This window comes from Schistocerca americana, chromosome 4 (assembly GCF_021461395.2).
Source record: "Schistocerca americana isolate TAMUIC-IGC-003095 chromosome 4, iqSchAmer2.1, whole genome shotgun sequence".
NCBI lineage: Eukaryota > Metazoa > Arthropoda > Insecta > Orthoptera > Acrididae > Schistocerca > Schistocerca americana.
The window spans coordinates 227,579,851-227,605,957 of record NC_060122.1 but is presented as its reverse complement, the minus strand read 5'-3'; the positions used below and the strand labels follow the sequence as shown (position 1 = coordinate 227,605,957).

General features: G+C 43.2%; 1 protein-coding gene across 1 annotated transcript in view; it reads left to right on the top strand.

Moving 5' to 3' along the window:
- Positions 1-23,201, top strand: part of LOC124612630 (coagulation factor XI-like) — a 145,103-nt gene extending 121,902 nt beyond the window's left edge. The window contains exons 5-6 of the mRNA XM_047140926.1: positions 14,492-14,546; positions 21,620-23,201. Of these exons, the coding sequence (XP_046996882.1) occupies positions 14,492-14,546; positions 21,620-21,807 (243 nt within the window). The 3' untranslated portion in view covers positions 21,808-23,201. The remainder of the gene's footprint in view (positions 1-14,491; positions 14,547-21,619) is intronic.
- Positions 23,202-26,107: the final 2,906 nt, after the last annotated feature.

Genomic DNA, 26,107 nt, shown 5'->3' with positions numbered 1-26,107 from the left:
TACTACGAACTGTGACCTTTCTGACAGGAAATCACGAATCCAGTGGCACAGCTAAGGCGATGCTCCGTAGGCACGCAGTTTCGTTGGAAGACGCTTGTGAGGAACGGTGTCGAAATCCTTCTGGAAATCTAAAAGTATGGAATCAATTTGACATCCCTTTTCGATAGCACGTATTACTTCGTGATTATAAAGAGCTAGTTGTGTCTCACAATAACGATATTTTCTGAATCCGTGCTGACTATATGTCAATAAATCGTTTTCTTCGAGGTGCTTCATAATGTTCGAATACAGTATATGTTCTAAAACTATATTGCAAATCGACGTTAGTGATATAGGCCTGTAATTCAGCGGATTACTCCTACTTTCCTTTTTGGGTATTGGTGTGACTTGAGCAGTTTTCCAGTCTTTAGGTATGGATCTTTCTGTGAGCGAGTGGTTGTATATAATTGCTAAATATGGAGCTATTTTATCAGCATACTCTGAGAGGAACCTGACTGGTATACAATCTGGACCGGAAGCCTTGCCTTTATTAAGTGATTTAAGTTGCTTTGTGACACCGAGGATATCTAATTCTACGTCTCTCATCTCTAATCCAAAAACAGAAGGTTCCAATAGAAAAATTACAACACAGGATTGATTGCAAAACGTGAACACTCACAGAGAGATTTTGTTCGTTACGAATCACAAAAATTTTCAAATGGACAAAATCTACTGAGCAAGAAAATTTTTTACAGTGACGGTAAACATGTTCAAAAAGCCGTGAAGAAAATAAAACCAGTAAATGTGTGCAGTGTCTGTTCGATTTCTTCTCCTGCTGCCGCGAAAGGAGAGCTAATTGTGATCAGAACGTGGAACAATTAACACAAAAGGCTGACCGTAATGTCTAGGAAACCTGTTATTCAGCCTATAAATACTGAAAGAACGACAAGTATCATTAACTTGTAATGACTGCAATATGATCGCTTCTGTCGATTTGTCAAGAAAAGTGCGAAGTGGCTATGTTGAAGAGATTTCTAACTTGCAGTATGCTTAAGACAGGACACAAAATAAATGACTTGTGCTAACTTTCTATTCATTGCCTTTCAAATGGCGCGTTATTAATTTACTCCCTAACGGTTTCATACGAACGACGTCTCTAGGATGAGAACTAACAAGCTTAAATGTTTTGGCACAGATGGGCAGATTCCTCTGGTACTTGCACAGACTGTACATACGCTCCAGGTTCCTGACGCCAAACTACCATTACTTTAATTTACCTGTTCTCATTGTTAGCCAGATTACAGCTATAAACAAGTCTTCATTGCCGCCAGTGTCTCTTATTATCGCCTCGCTAGACAGCCAGGTGGGTGGTAGTTAACGTATATATGTGAAGAAGATCATGACCTGAAAAGTTGGAGGAGGTCTCACCACTAGGAACTACAATGTTATAATCTTCACAGTTCGATCCTGTAGAAATGATCTCAGAGATGATCTTAGAGACACGATACAACATTAGGAGACGTGACTGAAACTGCATCTGAGAAGTATTTTCCACGAGTCTCAGTGGAAGTAAATGATAACATGGACACCAAAGTTCAAAACCTCGTCACCACAACATAGCAGGCCATAGTACCAGTCGTAAGACAGGCGGCTGGGGACCGCAAATACCATGGGACGAAAGTTTCCACGGACTGAGATAAGAAGTTTGAAGGACAAATATGATCCACCAGAGAGGTCGCAAAGCGGAAGAAACAGCTCGCAAACTGGGCAATTTAGGGGCCATCTGCAACAACAAGAACAGAGTCCTGGAACAATTTGTGGCTCAGAAGCTACATTTTGACCTAGGGCGTACAAAATGATCTGTCAAAGGATAAAATCTCCGACAGTGTTATCAACTCTAAAACGAGCAGACGAAAGCATGATAGAAAACTTGCGGCGATTTGCGCAGTTGCTAATGGACGCTCTTTACAGACGACATGAAGAAGACGTAGTTGAAGAAGACAGAGGACTGAGGAACAAAAATTGGAAAGCAATACGATGGAGTCGAGATAATTTACCTATTTTGAGAAGAGATGGTGAGGAAATAAATCCTGAAATTGAAAAGAAATAAATCACCTGATCCTGATCCTGATGGCATTCTAGCTGAAGTTCTACACGCCTTTCGTATGCACATACATTATGTGATCAAAATTATCCGGACACTTGCCTGAGCCGGCCGGTGCGGCCGTGCGGTTCTAGGCGCTTCAGTCGGGATCCGCGTGACCGCTACGGTCGCAGGTTCGAATCCTGCTTCGGGCATGGATGTGTGTGATATCCTTAGGTTAGTTAGGTTTAAGTAGTTCTAGGGGGACTGATGACCACAGATGTTAAGTCCCATAGTGCTCAGAGCCATTTGAACCATTTTGAACACTTGCCTGAAAATGACATACAAGTTTGTGGCGCCCTCCATCGGTAATGCTGGAATTCAGTATGTAGCCTTGATGACAGCTCCCAATCCCGCAGTCATACGCTCAAACGAGTGCTAAAAGGTTTCGTGGGGAATGGCAGCCTATTCATCACGGAGTGCTGCACTGAGGAGAGTTATCGACGTCGATCGGTGAGGCCTGGCACGAAGTCGGCGTTCCAAAACATCCCAAAGATGTTCTATAGGATTCAGTTCAGGACTCTGTGTCGTCCAGTCCATTACAGGGATGTTGTCGTGTAACCACTCCGCCATAGGCCGTGCATTGTGAACAGGTGCTCGATCGCGTTGAAAGATGCAATCACCAGCCCCGAATTGCTCTTCAACAGTAGGAAGCAATAAGATGCTTAAAACATCAGTGCAGGCCTGTGCTGTGATAGTGCCATGCAAAACAAGAAGGGGTGCAAGACCCCTCCATGTGAAACACGACCGCACCATAACACCTCCGCCTCCGAATTTTACTGTTGGCACTACACACGCTGGTAGATGACGTTCACCGGGTATTCGCCATACCCACACCATGCCATCGGATCGCCACATTGTGTACCGTGATTCGTCACTCCACACATCGTTTTTGCACTGTTCAATCGTCCAATGTTTAGGCTCTTTACACCAAGCGAGGGGTCGTGTGGCATTTACCGACGTGATGTGTGGCTTATGAGCAGCCGCTCTGCCTTGAAATCCAATTTTTCTCACCTGCCACCTAACTGTCATTGTACTTGCAGTGCATCGCGATGCAGTTTGGAATTCCTGTGTGATGGTCTGGATAGATGTCTGCATATTACACATTACGACCCTCTTCAATTGTCGGCGGTCTCTGTCAGTCAACAGACGAGGTCGGCCTGTATGCTTTTGTGCTGTACGTGTCCCTTCACGTTTCCACTTCACTATCACATCGGAAGCAGTGAACCTAGGGACGTTTATGAGTGTGGAAATCTCGAATGCAGACATATGACGCAAGTGACACACAATCACCTGATCACGTTCGAAGTTCGTGGAGCGCCCCATTCTGCTCCCTCACAATGTCTAATGACTACTGAGGTCGCTTATATGGAGTATCTGGCTGTAGGTGACAGCACAGTACACCTAATGTGAAAAAAGGATGTTTTTCGGGGTGTCGGGATACTTTTGATCACATAGTGTAAGTTTATTTCTGTGCCAACTCAACAATGCGTGTTTGTTGCAGGAGAAGAAACCAGACATATGTAAGACATCAGATGTGATTATACTGATAAACAGTGAAGACATGGATCCCCTAGCTACGAAGAGCGACCCACCAATTATTCCTCTCAATTAATTAGGGAACGTGGTAGAGAAGTTGCTATGTGGTGGACTAAAGGAGAACTGGCTCCCTGGAATCTACTAAAAAAAATATGGATTTTGAAATGAGACTTTAGAAAACGGTGTAAATGAAGCGATAAGATTTGCAAAAAAAGATCGTCATAAATTTGCTGTAGCTATAATGATGGGCGTCGACGGCGCGTTCGATCACTTACGGTTGTCAGAAATTTTTAACTGCGTTGTCGAGCCCGAGCGTGAGAACGCACAGCGCCACACTTTTTCACCATTACACAGAAAGGTTGTACGCACCTTTGAGCCAAATTTCAGACTTAACCGTCGCAATGTGTGGAAATTAATGGGGTTTCGAAGAAGTGATACTAAAACTCTATTGCGCAGTACACAACAGAAGAAAATCAATCGTAGTGAAACTGATTGTTAAAACTGCCCACAGTGATCGGAATTTTGTACAAAACATAGCTAATGATGATGTATACATGTGAGAGGTTATTTATTTATTGGAGCACAGTCAAGATAAGCTATGATTTTCAATGGAACAACATTCACTCGTAATAAACATCGTCACTCTGTATCGATACACGAAACCAACTATATTTCAAAAATAATATTATACACGCTGTATAGCACTGACACCATTTGAATACATTCTGAAATAACTCGATCTTGGCATCTATTGCAGAAAAAAATTGAATAATTCTTGACAATATTAGTTCTTGGCAATATTAACTCAGTATCAATTCGTTGTTGCTAATCACAATTAGTTAACTGTGTATTCGTGGCATTTATAACTAACAAGTTCAAGTTGCATATAAAAAAAATGCGTTCCATAATTACGACTAATTTGACGATCTTGACTGGGGCACATACGGGAGCGAAAGCTTATCTAAAACTAGTGTACAAACGATACTGCAGTTGTAAGAGTCGGAGGACATGAGAGAGAGACAGTAGCTGAGGAGGGAAGGAGACGGAGGTATAGTCTGGCCCCATGTCATTCAGCCTTAAACTGAAGACATAAATTTTTTTGTCGATGTCATCGTATATCTAATGTCAGCAAAGGAGGCACGTTGAATTGAACGGAATGAATAGTGTCATTGAAAGAAAGTATATGCAGAAGGTCAACAAAACTAATTTACGAGAATTAGAATGCATTCGAATCAAATCAGCTAATGCTAAGGAAAATAGATTAGGAGGTGGAAAAACACAAGCAGTTGTAGAATTTTGCTTTTTGGGGAGCATCAGCTGATGATTTCAGAAGCAAAGATGACATAAAATTCAGACTAGCAATAACAATAAAAGTTTTTCTGAAAACGAGAAATAATTTGCTATTGAATATAATTTCAAGCGTTAGGAAGATTTTTTTTCTAAACGTGTCTGGAACATAGTCTTGTACATGAGTATGATGTGCTGATGAACCGTACAGACAAGTGAAGTAGAATTTTTTGAAATATGCTACGGTAGGAGAATGCTGAAGATTAGGTGGACAGACCAAACAACTAATGAAGAGTTACTGAAGCGAGATGGGGAGAAAAGAAACTTATGAAATTTATGGCAAAATTGCACTAAAGAAGGGACTGGTTGACAGGAACCCTTAAGAAAAATTTGGTTTTAGACGGAAGTGTTTCGAGAGAAGGAGGGGGACATTGTCATGGGTGAGCAAGTGTTGGCCGGCCGAAGCGGTCGTGCGGTTCTAGGCGCTACAGTCTGGAACCGAGCGACCGCTACGGTCGCAGGTTCGAATCCTGCCTCGGGCATGGATGTGTGTGATGTCCTTAGGTTAGTTAGGTTTAGTTAGTTCTAAGTTCTAGGCGACTGATGACATCAGAAGTTAATTCGCATAGGAGGAGGAGGAGGAGATTAGTGTTTAACGTCCCGTCGACAACGAGGTCATTAGAGACGGAGCGCAAGCTCTGGTGAGGGAAGGATGGGGAAGGAAATCGGCCGTGCCCTTTCAAGGAAACCATCCCGGCATTTGCCTGAAGCGATTTAGGGAAATCACGGAAAACCTAAATCAGGATGGCCGGAGACGGGATTGAACCGTCGTCCTCCCGAATGCGAGTCCAGTGTGCTAACCACTGCGCCACCTCGCTCGGTAATTCGCATAGTACTCAGAGCCATTGAGCAAGTGTTGACTAAACTACGCAGGTTTCAGTGGAGGTACGTTGCAATAGTTATGTAGAGATGGAGAGGCTTGCACAGGATTAGACTAACGTGGAGAGCTGCATCAAAAGAGTCGTCGAAGGGAAGACTACGGCACCAATAACTACGACTTCCACAACTTAACGTTACTTCGAACACTTAAGAGACGAGATTCACTTTATTTGCCTAGTGATTAACATGTATTTATCCACGTAGCAGTCGTAACTTGTCTGAATAAAAATGAATGATATGGTGAATATTGTGAACTAAGACTGTACTGAAGTAGATTCCTATCTTTGACTTCGCGTGTGTCTGTGTTGTAATCCTGAACAATGTAAGTGGTGTAATTACAGAAGCGCCATCTGTTAAGAATAAGTCGCCAAAACTATCTCAAGGTGTATAACTGTATCTGAATTGATTTTTCCCAAAATAATCAGAAAACATAAAACTGTATGCTAAAGTGTCTGTCCTGTGAAACTATATTATGCAGTTTACTGAACAGTGCTACAATGTATGACGTCACAGTGCGCGACTCCCAGATCCAATAAACAAATCTAAAACAATAAAAAAGTGTTATATAAAATTACAAATCGAGTTTTGAAAGAATAACAGAGCCATTCGACAACCACTGAAAGAATGTCCTCATCTTTCAAAAATCTACCCCTCTCCACCCCCCAGATCTTCTTTCTCGATTGCCTGCGTTCGATGTCGCTTGCCCTCCTTCCCGATCACCACCAGTAGACAGAGAAGTTGCAGCGTCAGAAAATTGTAGCGAAATGCAGGAAGATCTGCAGCGGATAGGCACTTGGTGCAGGGAGTGGCAACTGGCCCTCTAACGTAGGCAAATGTAATGTATTGCGAATACATAGAAAGAAGTATCCTCTATTGTATGATTATATGATAACGGAACAAACACTGGTAGCAGTTACTTCTGTAAAATACCTGGGAGTATGTGTACGGAACGATTTGAAGTGGAATGATCATATAAAATTAATTGTTGGTAATGAGGGTGCCAGGTTGAGATTCATTGGGAGAGTCCTTAGAAAATGTAGTCCATCAACAAAGGAGGTGGCTTAGAAAACGCTCGTTGGGCCGATACTTGAGTATTGCTCATCAGTGTGGGATCCGTACCAGGTCGGGTTGACAGAGGAGATAGAGAAGATCCAAAGAAGAGCGGCGCGTTTCGTCACAGGGTTATTTGGTAAGCGTGATTGCGTTACGGAGATGTTTAGCAAACTCAAGTGGCAGATTCTGCAAGAGAGGCGCTTTGCATCGCGGTGTAGCTTGCTGTCCAGGTTTCGAGAGGGTGCGTTTCTGGATGAGGTATCGAATATATTGCTTCCACCTACTTATACCTACCGAGGAGATCACGAATGGAAAATCGGAGAGATTCGAGGGCGCACGGAGGCTTTCCGGCAGTCGTTCTTCCCGCGAACCATACGCGAGTGGAACAGGAAAGTGAGGTAATGACAGTGGCACGTAAAGTGCCCTCCGCCACACACCGTTGGGTGGCTTGCGGAGTATAAATGTAGATGAGTAGACCCACTTATGTGCGCCCTTGGTCAAACTGTTAGCACCATTTTAATACGGTTGTACACCACACTATATTTCGGGCAACACCGCCAGAACTTCAAATTTAATCTATGTGCAATTTAGGAATTCTGCACTCAGTAATCGTATTTCAACTTTCGAGTATGTTTCTAGCTGCAGGACGCACTGTGAGGCACCTGCTAGCCATGCCACAGCACTCTCTGTCTGCAGGAGACGAGCAACGCGTTCTCTCTTCCCACTAAGCTCCACTCTAGTCGCGTAATGACCTTAGCATGGAACGACATGTCTGCCTCACTTTTTGAAGTCCTATGTATGTGACAAAGAAATTGAGATTCTCTTTAGGAAGGAAATGATAGGTCGGATGTAGAGTTTTGATAAATGAGATGCCAGCTGGAAAGGACAGTATGGACTGGAGCTTTCATTTGGAACCATTTGGGCAGGTCTTATTTCATGGATTAATTCATGGTGTGCGAGTTACGCTGTCAAACAACATGGTATGTTTGCAGATGGAGGAAAGGTCGAACTCTTTGATAAAGCGCATTCCGGAGGACGACGGTTCAAAACCGTCTCCGGCCGTCTTGATTTAGGTTTTCCGTAATTTCCCTAAATCATTTCAGGCTAATACCGCAATGGTTCCTTTGAAGGGGCACGGCCGATTTCCTTCCCAGTCCTTCCCTAATCCGAGCTTGTGCTCCGTCTCTAACGACCTTGTTGTCGAAGGGACGTTAAACACTAATCTCCTCCTCCTCTTTGATAAAGGCGCGGCTGTAGGACTGTATGACCATGAATGGGAGAGATGAGAGATTGTTAGAACCCAAGTAGTTTGAAGGAGGTGCAGGAGAGGTGAAGGTGCCCCAGATGTTTGATATATAGAAAAGGAAACGTAATGAGGTGCACGATCGCAGAAACTTGACACAATCGCAGGAGCTAGTGTATACTAGACAAACAATCGCATACTAATGACCCATGACAAACAAGTCCTCAGTAACACGAAGAGTTTGCTTTCTGTCGGTCTTCATTTACAATTTTACGTCTGACCACAAAAGGTATTAAATTTTATACAAAAAACCAATACACATAGGAAATCTTGCTGTTAAAGTTATGTAAATAATGCGACCCGTCTTCGCTGATTGGTTCGTGATAGTGAAGTACTGTGTATGTCAATGGATTCAGAGCAATATGAGCGATCGACATGGGGACGTGACAGAAAGACAGCCGGCTGGAGTGGCCGAGCGGTTCTAGGCGCTCAGTCCGGAACCGCGCGACTGCTACGGTCGCAGGTTAGAATCCTGCCTCGGGCAAGTGGATGTCCTTAGGTTAGTTAGGTTTAAGTAGTCCTAAGTTCTAGGGGACTTATGACCGCAGATGTTAAGTCCCATTGTGCACGGAGCCATTTTTTTTCTTCTACAGAAAGACAGATAGGGGCTGCCGTGTTTGGACGTTCCGTTGACCATGCTACGAATGAAATTTCTCGTTTTGTTGGCGTATTAGTGCGGTCTCTCCAACGTGTGTGTAAGGAACGGTGTATCACTCGGAGCCACATAACAAAGGTCATGAAAGGTCTCATATTTCAATTAAAATAATATTGTGATTCGCGTTTCAGCGATTCACGTGACAGAGGCCAGAAGCCAGCCAATCTCAGTTCTTTCTCAAGCCTCACTCTCACTTTTTGACTTCTTGCAGTTACGTGCATTGATTTCTCCTTACCGGCAACGCTGTCTCCCGCCAATGCAAGCTGTAAATCACAAACTTACTTCATTCGAGATATAACCGACAGAGACCAGGCACAAGTGTCACTCCTTGTCAGTGACCATGGGTTTAGATCCGACACGAGTTGGAAACGGTGTCAGTTTTGTTAAATATCCTCTTAATGACCATCTCTTACGGTCACTTTCGTCCGCGTTGTGAATTACAGATAATGTTTTTCCTCTTTCCCTGCACGTAGTATAAATATTCGATACGGTGCCTCTTGAAGCACCAAACACTTCGAGTGCCCTGGTTATCGAAGCACTCACCATACGAGCACCAACAATATACCCACGTTCGAATTCACTTAGCTCCAACATAATACACTCATAACTACAGAGAACACTCTTCAGACGACGACTGACGCTTACAACATATGGAAGACATTGCACAGGTGCCGTTTGAAATCAAATGCAACAGCGCGAACTGCAGGTTTGCCTAGCGTCTGCATTTGCGATCAAGCATATATTTCTCGCGGTGTTCCCACGGTTTTGTCCAATTTCTATAGTTCTGTTTGTCATGCCTGGGTTGTTGAGCAATTTTGTTGAAGTGGGGCCATGGACCGCTCCCTGCTTTCGTTGGCTAGAGCGGGCGCCTGCCCTGGCTGAGGGCAGAGACTGCCATGAGGCCATTGCCGTCCCCAGAGAGAAGTTGAGCACATGTTTATGCCTTATCGTACGGACATGAAAGGACGGGACGCCGTGGCACTGCCTGATCGGTGGGAGAGATTCGGTTGTTTGCTCTCAAAATTTTTGATGCATCCAATCGAAAGAGTGACCCCGCCACCTCGCTTGGCACAAAAAGGTTGGCCAGTGTACCACTGCTCCAGACCAATACCAATTTCTTATTGGTTAACGTGTTTTTTGTGCATAAAGAGTGGAAGAAGTGATATTCTGGTTCGTCACATTAGCAGTAGCACTGGGTTTCCCGCTCTAAGTGGAGTTTCCTTTTTATCGAAGTTGGGAGTTGAGGGCGGGGAAGGAAGTGTTTCTTCAAATGGTTCAAATGGCTCTGAGCACTATGGTACTTAACTTCTGAGGTCATCAGTCCTCTAGAACTTACAACTACTTAAACCTAACCAACCTAAGGACATCACACACATCCATGCCCGAGGCAGGATTCAAACCTGTGACCGTAGCGGTCTCCCGGTTCCAGACTGAAGCGCCTATAACCGCACGGCCACTCCGGCCGGCGAAGTGTTTCTGGGCTACTCCGCTCCCAAGCGCTGTCCGGTGCTGATTGGCGCACCTTAGCTGCTTTTTGGGGAGTTGTACGTGTCGCAGTCTTGGTGGTGTGGTCCATATTCTGAGCGATCTGTCCAGATTAGGAAATCTTTCTGCGTTTTCTACTCACAGACTTCCATATATATATACACTGATACTCCTCTCCCACCACCCAGTAGTGTAAGCATCATTTACGGTAATTTCTACTGAGATTTGAGAGAACTTCGCTCTCCATACATTTTACGTGGTTCGTGTGTATTATTGAGAGCAAATAAAAATCTGCTATACTCAGACATGACTTAGATTTGAAGATCCTTCAATTATCCTACAACTTTCCATATTTAGGAGATCCACAAATAACCAATATAAGCTGTTAAATACTTAAGTTGTTGTTGTCACTGTAACTGTGTTTCCGTTGTGTACAGTCACCAAACGCAACCAACTGCTGTTCGAAGTTAGAGACAGAACCACATCTAGTTTGAAACTTTCAGAGCCCTGTTGAGCACGTTAATAACTTTATAGTTATTTACTATTAAAAACAGTCTTGATCACGATTTATTTATCAAGGTGACCGGTTTCGACCACTACTGTGGTCATCTTCAGACCTACAAGTTGTATACAAAGCTTCAATTAGAGGGCTACATACATTAAAGAAAATACATAAAGTTATAAAGCTATAAAACGATGAATTACCATTGAGTTGGAACCTCTTTCTGTTGGAGAATCACTGCTGGAGAAACTATTGCACGTCTTACTATATATAATGGAGGCTCCACCCACTTCTGACTGCACGATGTCATTACTAACCAATGAGTTATAAGTCGAATTACAATTTAAAATTTGTTAGTTAAAAGAACATTGTCAAGAATTAAAAATAAATACACACTACACTTAGCTTATTAAACAGCTATTGTCAATTAAGAAGCGTTAAAAATATTTAAATATGCAGGAAAAATGAACTTCGGTTTGGCTGTACATGGGTTGCTCTCACAAGGTCTGTTAGTGAACCATTAGAAGAAACTGAAATCTTTCACTTCACAAAAGTAATCCATTATCTGTTTTAAACGAACAACTTCAGTTCAAAGACAAACATTTCTTTGAGTTTTTCGATGATCTGCTTCAGAATGTTACTCTTCTGTCCTTTGTTTTTTTTTTTTTAAATTTTAAAATTATTAAGACTTTTAGCAAATATTTTGTCTTTACATTGTAATTTTATTTCACCAAACATTATTTTATGACTGACTATCTGTTTCAGAATTTTTGCTTATATGCTTTTAGGCTGCATGTTGCTAATTCACATCCTTTTATTTTTGACACTACGGCTCATAATATTATAATTTTAAATTCCTTCCATTTTCATTATTTGTATTTGCTTATAAGAGTAGCATAGAACTTAAGGAATAGCAATGCCTTTTAAAAATTGTCACATGTAATTTACATACCAACTTCATAGACAATATTTCATATATACGGACATCTACTTCGTATCGTATTTGTGCAGCATGTAGTATACATGTCAGCTACAGCTTATTGCAGCTTACTCATTGAAAATCGTTTCAATAAAGACATGTTGCTGCTCAATAATAAATCGTCTGACGTGACAGTCTTCGCCATTCCACTTTCGCAACAACTTCGTTTGAAAGAAGCCTGCTGCCACATCTTTGCACTGGCGTTTGTCCTCACCATGGCAACCACTAGTTCGACTATCGACTTTACAACAACTTCACTGGAAAGAAGGCTGCTGCCTCATCTTTGCAACGGCGTCCAACTTCACCATGGCAACCAGTGGTTCTAAATGGTTCACTAACAGGCCTTGAGAGGGCAACCCATGTACTGCCAGACCGAAGTTCGCTTTTCCTACATATTTAAATATTTTTAACGCTTCTTAATTGACAATAGCTGTTTAATAAGCTAAGTGTAGTGTGTATTTATTTTCAATTCTTGACAATGTTCTTTTAACTAAGAAATTTTAAATTTTGATTCGACTTATAACTCATTGGTTAGTAATGACATCATGCAGTCAGAAGTGGGTGGAGCCTCCATTATATATAGTAAGACGTGCACTGCTTTCTCCAGTAGTGATTCTACAACAGAAAGAGGTTTCTACTTAAAGGTAATTCATCGTTTTATAGCTTTATAACTTTATGTATTTTCTTTAATGTATGTAGCCCTCTAATTAAAGCTTTGTATACAACTTGTAGGTCTGAATATGACCACAGTAGTGGTCGAAACCTGTCACCTTGATAAATAAATCGTGATCAAGACTGTTCTTAATAGTAAATACACTCCTGGAAATTGAAATAAAAACACCGTGAATTCATTGTCCCAGGAAGGGGAAACTTTATTGACACATTCCTGGGGTCAGATACATCACATGATCACACTGACAGAACCACAGGCACATAGACACAGGCAACAGAGCATGCACAATGTCGGCACTAGTACAGTGTATATCCACCTTTCGCAGCAATGCAGGCTGCTATTCTCCCATGGAGACGATCGTAGAGATGCTGGATGTAGTCCTGTGGAACGGCTTGCCATGCCATTTCCACCTGGCGCCTCAGTTGGACCAGCGTTCGTGCTGGACGTGCAGACCGCGTGAGACGACGCTTCATCCAGTCCCAAACATGCTCAATGGGGGACAGATCCGGAGATCTTGCTGGCCAGGGTAGTTGACTTACACCTTCTAAAGCACGTTGGGTGGCACGGGATACATGCGGACGTGCATTGTCCTGTTGGAACAGCAAGTTCCCTTGCCGGTCTAGGAATGGTAGAACGATGGGTTCGATGACGGTTTGGATGTACCGTGCACTATTCAGTGTCCCCTCGACGATCACCAGTGGTGTACGGCCAGTGTAGGAGATCGCTCCCCACACCATGATGCCGGGTGTTGGCCCTGTGTGCCTCGGTCGTATGCAGTCCTGATTGTGGCGCTCACCTGCACGGCGCCAAACACGCATACGACCATCATTGGCACCAAGGCAGAAGCGACTCTCATCGCTGAAGACGACACGTCTCCATTCGTCCCTCCATTCACGCCTGTCGCGACACCACTGGAGGCGGGCTGCACGATGTTGGGGCGTGAGCGGGAGACGGCCTAACGGTGTGCGGGACCGTAGCCCAGCTTCATGGAGACGGTTGCGAATGGTCCTCGCCGATACCCCAGGAGCAACAGTGTCCCTAATTTGCTGGGAAGTGGCGGTGCGGTCCCCTACGGCACTGCGTAGGATCCTACGGTCTTGGCGTGCATCCGTGCGTCGCTGCGGTCCGGTCCCAGGTCGACGGGCACGTGCACCTTCCGCCGACCACTGGCGACAACATCGATGTACTGTGGAGACCTCACGCCCCACGTGTTGAGAAATTCGGCGGTACGTCCACCCGGCCTCCCGCATGCCCACTATACGCCCTCGCTCAAAGTCCGTCAACTGCACATACGGTTCACGTCCACGCTGTCGCGGCATGCTACCAGTGTTAAAGACTGCGATGGAGCTCCGTATGCCACGGCAAACTGGCTGACACTGACGGCGGCGGTGCACAAATGCTGCGCAGCTAGCGCCATTCGACGGCCAACACCGCGGTTCCTGGTGTGTCCGCTGTGCCGTGCGTGTGATCATTGCTTGTACATCCTTTTCGCAGTGTCCGGAGCAAGTATGGTGGGTATGACACACCGGTGTCAATGTGTTCTTTTTTCCATTTCCAGGAGTGTATTTGTAAGACATTGATCACTGCCTATCCCATAATGTATTCAAAAATAAACTTTATAGTTCTTTCAGGTCTTATTAATAATTTGAATGCTATTTGTTTAATGCAGTTATATGGTTCAGTCAAACACCTTTATATTTATAGTAACGTTTATCATTTTCTGGATGTTAATCTGGAGAGGCTCTACCTATCACGTGTTCGTGCGCTGTTTTCTTTGGCCTACACCCTGACTAATCAAGAGACCAGTATACATAAAAGGCGCCTCGGACTGTTTTTTTTTTCTTTTTCTCATAGCGATATGAGTTAGTATTGGACATTCACGTGAAATATTCGTCCATCAGGTAAAAAAGTTCTAAATGTGCGTTTACTGATGGTTCTTTCTCTTAATTTTTAGGGAGACAGTGGTGGTGCGATGATGACGAAGTCTGGCCGCCAGTACGTTGCCACAGGTAAGCAATTTAGCTCATGTTAGCTCCGCTGTCAGCATGGCGTAGTTCCCCAGTAGGAATCATTTTTCATTTTAACATTCGCAGTAAACAATATTAGGGACAACTAATATACAAGCCACCAATACTGTCATGAGTCCTGTTCTCCTTAACTGATCTTGCCCAACAAATACTGTCTAGTTAGTGAACAGTCGGCTTCATTTCGTTAGAAAGACACCAGCTTTCCTGAACTAGTCCTGTCGCCAGCTTCTGACTTAAGTGAAATGTTCCACTTGTTTCGTTGACTGGATAGCGCTGCTGGCACCAACAAATGTCGATAAGTTATGCAGAGAGATTTAAATTCTCATCTCCAATTAAAAATAGTTCAGCGGTGGTTAGGGACCACTATCCCCACTCCAAGTCTACACAGATCTTTGCACTGCTGTTCTTATTACTGAAGTGCAAATACAGTGCTCTTGTTCACTTTTCCAAGTAAACCGACTCCGGTCACAAATCGTGGTCTTCATTCCAGTAACTATGTATCACGAGTCATGGGGTCTCACCTTCAGATACTTAGGCTCTAGTTACACCATTTTTGAAAACAGATCACCACTGGTCCTGTTAAACGTACAAATTTATAGTACAAGGTAATATAATGTGCTGTAATGCAACTACACACTTTACAGAACTAAGAAAGGAAAGGAAATTTCCTACTGTTTCCAGCAGTGGTTACATACTTTTTAGGTACAGCATGTCTAAAGAGATTATCTTCCACAATCACTTTTAAATTCACAGCACGTTTACAGAAAATTTATACTATTCAAAAAGTATCTAAATCTAAACGTGATGCGCACACACACACTCACACACACACACACACACATAGATATATATTAAGATAGATACTGCCTACAGAAAAATTAGAGACCTTTGGAGAAAAGAGGACCACTTGTATGAATATCAAGAGCTCAGATGGAAACCCAATTCTAATCAAAGAAGGGAAAGCAGAAAGGTGGAAGGAGTACATAGAGAGTCTATACAGGGATGATGTTTTTGAGGACAATATTATGGAAATGGAAGAGGATGTAGACGAAGATGAAATGGGAGATACGATACTGCGTGAAGAGTTTGACAGAGCACTACCCATCTAATCTTCAGCATTCTCCTGTAGCACCACATTTAGAAAGCTTCTATTCTCTTCTTGTCCAAACTATTTATCGCCCATGTTTCACTTCCATACATGTCTGCACTCCATACAAATACTTTCAGAAACGACTTCCTGACACTTAAATCTATACTCTATGTTAACAAATTTCTCTTCTTCAGAGACGCTTTCCTTGCCATTGTCAGTCCACATTTTATATCTTCTCTACTTCGACATCATCAGTTAATTTGCTCCCCAAATAGCAAAACTCCTTTACCACTTTAAGTGCCTCATTTCCTAATCTAATTCCCTCAGCATCACCCGACTTAATTTGACTACATTCCATTATCCATGTTCTGCTTTTGTTGATGTTCATCTTATATCCTCCTTTCAAGACACTGTCCATTCCGTTCAATTGCTCTTCCAAGTCCTTTGCTGTCTCTGATAGAATTACAATGTAATCGGCGAACCTCAACGTTTTTATTCCTTCTCCATGGATTTTAATACCTACTCCGAATTTTTCTTTTGTTTCCTTCACTGCTTGCTCAATATACAGATTGAATAACATTGGGAAGAGGCTACAACTCTGTCTCACTCTCTTCCCAACCACTGCTTCTCTTTCGTGCCCCTCGACTATTATATCTGCCATCTGTTCCTGTATTTTATCCCTGCCCCCCTATAGAATTTGAAAGAGAGTATTCCAGTCAAAATTGTCAAAAGCTTTCTCTAAGTCTACAAATGCTAGAAACGTGGGTTTGCCTGTCCTTAATCTTTCTTCTAAGATAAGTCGTAGGGTCAGTATTGCCTCACGTGTTCCAATATTTCTACAGAATCCAAACTGATCTTCCCCTAGGTCGGCTTCTACCAGTTTTTCCATTCGCCTCTAAAGAATTCGCGTTAGTATTTTGCAGCTGTGACTTATTAAACTGATAGTTCGATAATTTTCAGATATGTCAACACCTGCATTCTTTGGGATTGGAATTATTATATTCTTCTTGAAGTCTGAGGGTATTTCGCCTGTCTCATACATCTTGCTCACCAGATGGTAGAGTTTTGTCAGGACTGGCTCTCCCAAGGCCGTCAGTAGTTCTAATGGAATGTTGTCTACTCCCGGGGCCTTGTTTCGACTCAGGTCTTTCAGTGCTCTGTCAAACTCTTCACGCAGTATCTTATCTCCCATTTCATCTTCATCCAAATCTTCTTCCATTTCCATAATATTGTCCTCAAGTACATCGCCCTTGTATAGACCCTCTACATACTCCTTCCACCTTTCTGCTTTTCCTTCTTTGCTTAGAACTGGGTTTCCATCTGATCTCTTGGTATTCATAGAAGTGTCTCTCTTTTCTCCAAAGGTCTCTTTAATTTTCCTGTAGGCAGTATCTATATTGCCCCTAGTGAGATAAACCTCTACATCCTTACATTTGTCCTCTAGCCATCCCTGCTTAGCCATTTTGCACTTCCTGGCGATCTCATTTTTGAGACGTTTGTATTTCTTTTTGCCTGCTTCATTTACTGCATTTTTATATTTTCTCCTTTCAGCAATTAAGTTCCATATTTGTTCTGTTACCCAAGGATTTCTACTAGCCCTCGTCTTTTTCCTACTTGATTCTCTGCTACCTTCACTATTTCATCTCTCGAAGCTACCCATTCTTCTTCTACTGTATTTCTTTCCCCCATACCACTCAATTGTTCCCGTATGCTCTCCCTGAAACTCTGTACAATCTCTGGTTTAGTCAGTTTATCCAGGTACCATCTCCTTAAATTGTCACCTTTTTGCAGTTTCTTCAGTTTTAATCTACAGTTCATAACCAATAGATTGTGGTCAGAGTCTACATCTGCCCCTGGAAATGTCTTACAATTTAAAGCCTGGTTCCTAAATCTCTGTCTTACCATTATATAATCTATCTGATACCTTCTAGTATCTCCATGATTCTTCCATACATGCAACCTTCTTTTATGATTCTTGAGCCAAGTGTTAGCTATGATTAAGTTATGCTCTGTGCAAAATTCTACCAGGACGCTTCCTCTTTCATTTTTTAGCCCCAATCCATATTCACATACTACGTTTCCTGCTCTCCCTTTTCCTACTCTCGAATTCTAGTCACCCATGACTATTAAATTTTCGTCTCCCTTCACTACCTGAATAATTTCTTTTATCTCATCATACATTTCATCAATTTCTTCATCATCTGCAGAGCTAGTTGGCATATAAACTTGTACTACTTGTGCTACCTATGCAGCAAAATAACCCATGACGGTCGGAACAAGGAGAACAAGGAGAGCAGATTAACACCGGCCAAAAGGGCATTCCTTCACAAGGGAAATCTACCAGCGTCACAATGGGTCTTAATTTGAGGAAGAAATTTCTGTGAAAGTATGTTTAGAGCACTGCATAGGAGTGAGACTTGGATTGTGGGAAAACAGGAAGAACAGAAGAGAACCGAAGCATTTTATATGTTGTGCTACAAAAAATGTCGAAAATTAGGCGAACTGATAAGGTAAGGAATGAGGATGTTCTCCGCAGAATCTGGGAGGAAGGGAATGTGTGGAAAAGAGTGGAAAAAAGAAGCGACAGCGTGATAGGACATGTGTTCAGACATCAGAGAGTAACTTCCTTGGTGCCGAACAGCGTGGCCGAGCGGTTCTAGGCGCGTCGGTCTGGAACCGCGCGACGGCTACGGTCGCAGGTTCGAATCCTGCCTCGGGCATGGATGTGTGTGGTGTCCTTAGGTTAGTTAGGTTTAAGTAGTTCTATGTTCTAGAGGACTGATGACCTCAGATGTTAAGTCCCATAGTGCTCAGAGCCATTTGAAGCATTTAACTTCCTTGGTACAAGAGGGAATGTGTAAAAACTGTGAAGAAAGAAAGAGACTAGGATGTTCCGAGCAAATAATTAAGGACTTAAGTTGAAAGTGCAACTCTGAGATGAAAAGCTTGTCACAGTAGAGAAATTCATGCTGGATCAGATCAAACCTGTCAGAAGACAAGACAGATGTATCTGAGACGTGGCGGGGTTTATGGCGTTGCCTTTCGAATTCCTCGCACCGCTAATTCGATCTTTAGTGTGATGTTCCTCTGGTTTGAGGCGACTAAGCTCTTTGCGCGAGGTTGTTGTTGGGGTACGGGGCGTGTTGTGACGTGGCGAGTTGGGGAGTGGTAACGGAGCGAGGAGGACGGTGTGAGAGGTCCGCCCGGCGACTAAAACGAGCACTTGCGCAAGCGTTTTGGCCACCGAGTCCAGTGAGTGGCTGCTGGGCATATTTGTGGGCCGATTTGAATCCGTGGCTGAGTTCGAGTGTCGTCTTCGTGCGTAGCCTGGCTAGCCTGCTCTGGGGCGTGGCACACCGATGAGTGTTGAAGCCAGTTCCGCTGTGCTGAATTCCGGCCCCCCCTTTGCAATCGGCAAGCTCCAGCTTCGATTCGTGAACTTCAGGACATCTTAAACTTTGTTAGCCGATGGTGTTTCCTAAGCGATAACGTGTTTCTTCCATGTCACGCAGTACCTAGATGGTTGGTCTTCAGGTGACATCCCTTCCAAACGTCTTCGAACACCAGATAAGTAACTTTCTCTTGTAATACGGCCGGGTGCCGGTAGCGGAGCGTGGTTATGATCCACGGAGCTCTGGCTTAAGGGCCTAGCACACTTCCATGTCAGTTTAAACCTGCAGTTATGGATAAAGGGAGGGCCCATGTACCATTATGTGTCATTTCCTGTTACTACCCCTGGAACAGTTAGGCTTTGGAAATCACAATTTCAGTTAATTACAACACAAATCGAGTAATATATCCTGTTAATTTAATTAAAAGAGAAGTGGCAGGCCTTCAGTGATAACACCTTCAGTTAAGTAAAATTACCAAATACAATACAGGGAGGCCTTCAATGATAACAGCTTCAGTTAAGTATCATTCCCTAACAATAGCTTAGGATAAGTAAAATTACCAAATACCAACAGGCAGTCCTTCTTTAATAACCGCTTAGTTAAGTAAAATTATCAATATTTTGACTAAAGTTCAGTCTTGATCACATCATTTATGTTTTAATGATATAGTTAACCGGTTTCGGTTCTTTTTACAAAACCATCATCAGACCCATGGTAGGCGGAGCTCTCCTCGCAACATCAGTAGACTGCGTAGCAGCGGGGAGAGCTCCGCCTACGATGGGTCTGATGATGGTTTTGTAAAAAGAACCGAAACCGGTTAACTATATCATTAAAACATAAATGATGTGATCAAGACTGAACTTTAGTCAAAATATAACAATTAATTGATCACTGTTTTCCAAAAATGTTTACCAAAATTGTATAAAAGATGATTAACGTGCACCCTGAGGACCTTACCAGTGGCCAGGTGCCTGACAGGCAAGTTAACCGGTCCCTGAATTTTAATGATAGAGCATGGGCCTATGGAACGAGTAATGAATTTCCCTTTACTGTTCTAGCGATCTTCCCATTTTCACAATGTCGTTCAAGATGTTGGAAGCTAATCCATGACTTGTTTTCACTTTTTCCACAAACTCCTCGATGACGATACGCTGCTCATAGAGCAAGGGGCCTCCGGTTTTCTCATGCTTCTCTGTTCTTTAGAGAGACGAGGCCTGCCACTTCGTCCTTCGGACTTGTTTTGTTACAATCGCAGCCTTTGTGCTACATAAGCACAAAAAATGTTTCAAATGGCTCTGAGCACTATGGGACTTAACTTCTGAGGTCATCAGTCCCCTAGAACTTAGAACTACTTAAACCTAACTAACCTAAGGACATCACACGCATCCATGCCTGAGGCAGGATTCGAACCTGCGACCGTAGCGGTCGCGCAGTTCCAGACTGTAGCACCTAGAACCGCTCGGCCACTCCGGCCGGCCACATATAAGCACAGTGTCATATGATAGTACACTGTTGCTTTACACTTCTGCCAACTCAACATGGGATGTTTCTGTCCTGCACCCACATCTTCTTGTTCATCTTCGCCGTCGCGAGTTGGCGTCGGCTAAGATCGGTCTGCTGTCTTCTGGCGCGGGCGTCATCAAATATCCGCCGCCTTTCTCGACAACAGCGCACCACACGTCCCGGTCGTTCGCAGTGGAAACATACTGGTTGGTTATCGTGGGTCCTCCAGACGTCAGTCTTCCTTGGTGCCCAAACAGGTTCCTCATACGGCATTGTAGGAACGTAACTTCGCCTGGGTCTCGACTTTTTTACAGTTTTAAGGGGAAATGAAGGACGAGAGATTTGGTTCAATGTCTGTTCCACTTCCTCCCTTATCACCTCTTGAAGCGTCTCGGTTTTTTGCTCGCCCTGCGATCGAAGTGCCTTCTGAACTTCCCCTCTCACTATCTGAGGAAGAACACTTGTGAAATCAGTTGCTTCCTCCATCACAGACATCGATACTACGTTTCAAATGGTTCAAATGGCTTTGTACACTATGGGACTTAACTTTTGAGGTCATCAGTCCCCTAGAACATAGAACCACTTAAACCTAACTAACCTAAGGACATCACACACATCCATGCCCGAGGCAAGATTCGAATCAGCGACCGTAGCGCTCACGCAGTTCCAGACTGTAGCACCTAGAACCACTCGGCCACTCCGGCCGGCCACATATAAGCACAGTGTCGTATGATGGTACACTGTTGCTTTACACTTTTGCCAACTCAACATGGGATATTTCTGTGTTGTCCCCCCTCTAAAGTAGAAAAGGAGTTATCGCACGACACTCCACTTCATCAGTGGGCTTTGCCATTTTGTTTTGTCTGCTCTAGCGACGTGGTGCGGTACTATGGCGCTGGGATTTCAAAGTGTATCAGAGACGCAGACATGTGACTGCAAGTAAACAAAAATTAATTAAATAATTTTATTTCTTCGACGTGAGAAAGCTTCATGACTCATAGCTGGCATGCAGGCGTCATTTTTCTCTACATTCTCTAGCAGAAGTTGCTCGAGATTTCCTCTTGTTGCAGGCATTGTGTCGTACGGCTACGGCTGTGGGCAGCGCAACATGCCCGGCGTGTACACGAACGTGTCGTACTACAAGGACTGGATCGTGAAGCACATGGGCTCCGGCTACCAGCAGCGCCTGCGCTCCAGGACCGGCGCCGCTAGGCTGGCTAGCCAGAGAAGGGGCGGCGCCGCTGCGAACGCCGACTGAACCTCGTTCCACGGCGGTCACCACTGCTGCCCGAAGGCACGCCTCCACGCTAATCCTCGTGACCACTCACCGCGAAATTATCTGGGCTTCCATAGCCGCGATTAAGTGCATAATGAATGTGCCTCCCAAATTCAAATGAACGTTCTATCGCTGTTCCTTTGTTTGAGTTCCTCGGTACGTAGATAATGAGATGCTTTTGACACTTATTAACGCCATTCCGTGTTTCCGGTATTTCAGTAAATAGCACTTGGTTCCACACAAATTAAATTAAATAGTATATTTCACGTAGACCCGAGTAATAAAATTTTTAAAAAATATTGTAGTCTTCTTTTGAAAAACCAATTTAGTAGCCGAGATATCTATGTTGACACACTAACTGTAGTACTAGTTTCGCCATATCTGTTGCCTTCCTCAGTTCTATAAAAAAAGAAAATATTTCAACGTTGTAGTTTACAGCATGCACTATACTTATTTCATGTTACATTTCTTCTATTAATTCCAATGTTAAACAGAAATGTGACGCTCTTGCAGTAGTTGTCTGTAACTGATGTTAGGTAGAGAGCCTGTATAGGGAGAGAGTGGCCATTGGTGAAGTTGCCCGTGATTGGTTGATTAGCTTCGGCGCCATTTTTCTGCCAAACGTCTCTCGCGCTTCCTATGTTCGCACATGCTTTTGAGCTGAATTGAAGTTCATAGGACTTTTGGAAACGATTAAGAAGTATTTGATTTATTGATAGACTTGTTATTCGTTGTGCATGCATGTTCTATTTAGTTGTATATCGTGTTCAGTGCGTAATTAGCGTTTGCGATCTTAAATACGAGTTGAAATAAAGAAAGCGTTTTGTGATGAAGTCGGTAGGCCTACTTGTTTGAAGTAGGTAGACCTATTACAATTTACTACATTTTTAAGCTCTTATTTCTTTAACAGTTCGTGCATACTGGTAGCATCACAAGCTTTCCTGAAGCCAATATCTGACAGTCCTTGCTGGAAACGGAAAGATCCTGTAATTGTTGTGCCATGCTCATTCGACTTTATAGCGTCAAACTGTATTTCGTTGCGAATCAGAACACTAGGCATTATTTAGGTTTCAGTATTATTTCCTGACTGTTCACGCAGCCAAGTGCTAGGCACGTTTTCCGCAGTTGTGGTTGCTGAAACATTATTCGTAGTAGATAATTGTAGGTACTCTTGAATACAGTTTTTAATAGGCCTACTTACTGTGGGGTACGGTAGTTTCCTTGTTATATTTGTTCGATATTATAGTAGCCTACATTTAATATTACCTGATTTTTGTAATCTTTTTCGTTTGTTATCTACGAGAGGTATTCCAGTTGTTTATTTGTGACATGCAAAAAGTTTGAAGACGTGACAAGAAGTACTAATACGCCTCAAACTTTTTGCGATGTCACAAGTAAACAACTGCTTACGAATTTCATTCATCTGACGTAATACAGGTACGTTAAATCTTTAGCGTTATGCACTTCCGATACAAAACAAATGCTATACACTATACTTTATTTATTTACGTTACTTTCATTGCAATATGTCAAGTAAACGAACTTCAAAGGAGATAAATGCAAGTAACGAATAATTTTTACAGCCACTGTATCCAATTTTCCTGTGCTGTACGTAGTAGGCTACTATGAGTATATTATAGCTGTAAAGAAAGGCATTTAGCGAATGATTACGCGATATTGTCTTGTACTTTTGATTCGGTTAGTGTGTACTCCACTACTCCACTAGTGGCCATTCAAAAGTCTCGCCCGCAGTTTGGCAGAAAAATGGCCGCCGCATCGTCCGGTTGGCCACCTTTGCCCTATACAGGCTCTCTATTGTTAGGCAGTGCAGACCTTGAGTACCAAATCCTGACAGTTGTAGTGGACTGTGCGCGGCAGCTTCTCGGGCTGACCTCAACCAATAGCGTAACGCGGTTTTGTAAACATCACTATCGCAACGCCTCAGTGTTGTCACAGCTCTGTAGGCGGTTAATGTTTTCGCCTGCAGCCGTTAGCGCTTCGCAGTTGAAAGCTGGCAACAGTGCTGTGAGCTGTCAGGGATCTTCTTACACCACCTCGACTATAGCTTCCATTATACTCCAAATCCAGTTGTCAGTTGCTCCGTCGCAGTCAACACGGCTTTAGACCACAAAAGTGGCAAGATGTGCCATGTACCTGTCTTGCTGGCGCCATGCACACTCAACGTTGTACACACTTTATGACGGGACACCTAGCATGTCATTCTAGCGCCTCGACTTCTTTACGGCATGCTTAAAAAATTTTTGCTTGTTAGAGATATTCATCATTATGTTGACGTTGGATTATATCCGGCCATACGAACAGAATTTCATGAGGGTTGTTATTTTACGCCATATTGTATATTTCTCATGTGGCAGAGTGGTGTAAGGATTGTACAGGGTGTGATACAAAAGTTTCAATGCTTAACTCAGAACTAGAAATTCATTGGACATTTAAGTACAGCGGACTAAAATTCTTCAAAATATGATCCTTCAGCTTCAACACAGCGCTGCCAGCGCGTCTTCCACTGTTCGTACCCTTCTGGAAGGCCTCGGGCGTCATGCTGTGAAGGGCTCTCATTGAAGCCTGCTGAATGGTGTCGATGGAGTCGAATCGCTTCCCTTCTAAGCCTGTCTTGATTCAGGGGAAGAGGAAAAAGTTACTTGGAGCCAAGTCAGAGCTGTAGGGCGGCTGCGGCAGTGTTGCCACGTCGTCAAAACTTGAGCGGCGGCGCGCGACGTGTGAGCGGGCGCGTTGTCGTGGTGGAGAATCCAATCACCCTTGATCGCCGGGCGGACGCGGCGAACTCGATCCCTCAAGCGGCAGAGCACTCGCACTAAGACAACGGTCATTGTTTAAAAGTTCCTGCACTCTCTCCACATTTTGATCCGTTTCCTTCCTTAAAGGCCTCTTGAATCATACCAAGAATCTCCATGCTGGTTTTGTTCAGTCGCACACAAAACTTAATCGCATAACGCTGTACCAAGTGCTACTCCATTTCCGACTCTCCTACTTTTCGACCGACCTCAATGATACGCACTCACGCTGCAAGCGATGCTCACTCTCTAGAGTTCTGGAGGTAACTGCCACAGTGTCAGTTCGTTCCCTGACACCCCCACTACTTCCCCCACCCAGCGGAACCGGTCCGCGTGCGCTCCTCTACTCAAAAATGAATCGGTCTTGAAACTTCTGAATCACACCTTGTATGATGTAACTACCACTGTCTGCTTTCATGGTTACGTAATTTTTGTCATTGAACCATTGCAATGCCCTACTACACTTGTAATTTTTTGAGTGTAACCCTGCAAACTCGACAAAATGTTCAAATGTGTGTGAATTCCTAAGGGACCAAACTGCTGAGGTCATCGGTCCCTGCACTTACGCACTACTTAAACTAACTAAACCTAAGAACAACACACACACACACCCATGCCCAAGGGAGGACTCAAACCTCCAGCAGGAGAGACCATAATCTCGACATATTCACTTTTTATAGATCTGAGGATGGCAATACATATTAGCAAAATTAGTAATCCAGTATTGATATTAACATAGCGATCCTGCCACATAAATTGGTTTTCGAAAGAAGAGTACAGTAGAAAATTCTAGATCGCCTCCTGAGCTAAATACCGATGTCAAGTGACCACAAAAATTTTGATGTGATTCTTCAGTTTCTCCCGGCGTATTTGTTGCTCGAATAGTCTACGGGTATACTGCCGGTTCATAGTGTCCAACGGGCACAATATTTCGGCGAAATATTGTGCCCGTTGGATACTATGACCCGGCAGTATACACGTGGACTGTTCGAGCCACAAAAAATTTGTTCACTTGATATAAAAACTTCACGAAAGCTAAATTCTGCATTACATTACCAATTTTTTTAGTTGGCCTCCGGAGTTTGTACTCTGTTTAGCCATACAAAACACATGGTTGCGTGGAACACACAATTTTACAGAGAAAATAAATCCATATTTACAGAATTTAAAGCTCAGCCGCCACAATTCTTTTTTTCCAGAACAAAATTTTAACTGTTAACATGACAAGTAGACATTATTGTATTATCAACTGACGATATTTCTTAAATTTAATCGTAAGCGATAAATATTGTTTTCTTCCTACAATAATTTTTATACAGTCTAATGCAGGTTATCTAACTGTGTATATAATTGAAAATGCAACTATGAAAAATCTTTAACTTCTGCGAAATATCGTGACTGATTATGAAATAAAATTGTTAGTGAAAGCCACGTCCTTTGCTCCACAATACTTTAACTTTTCGTTACAT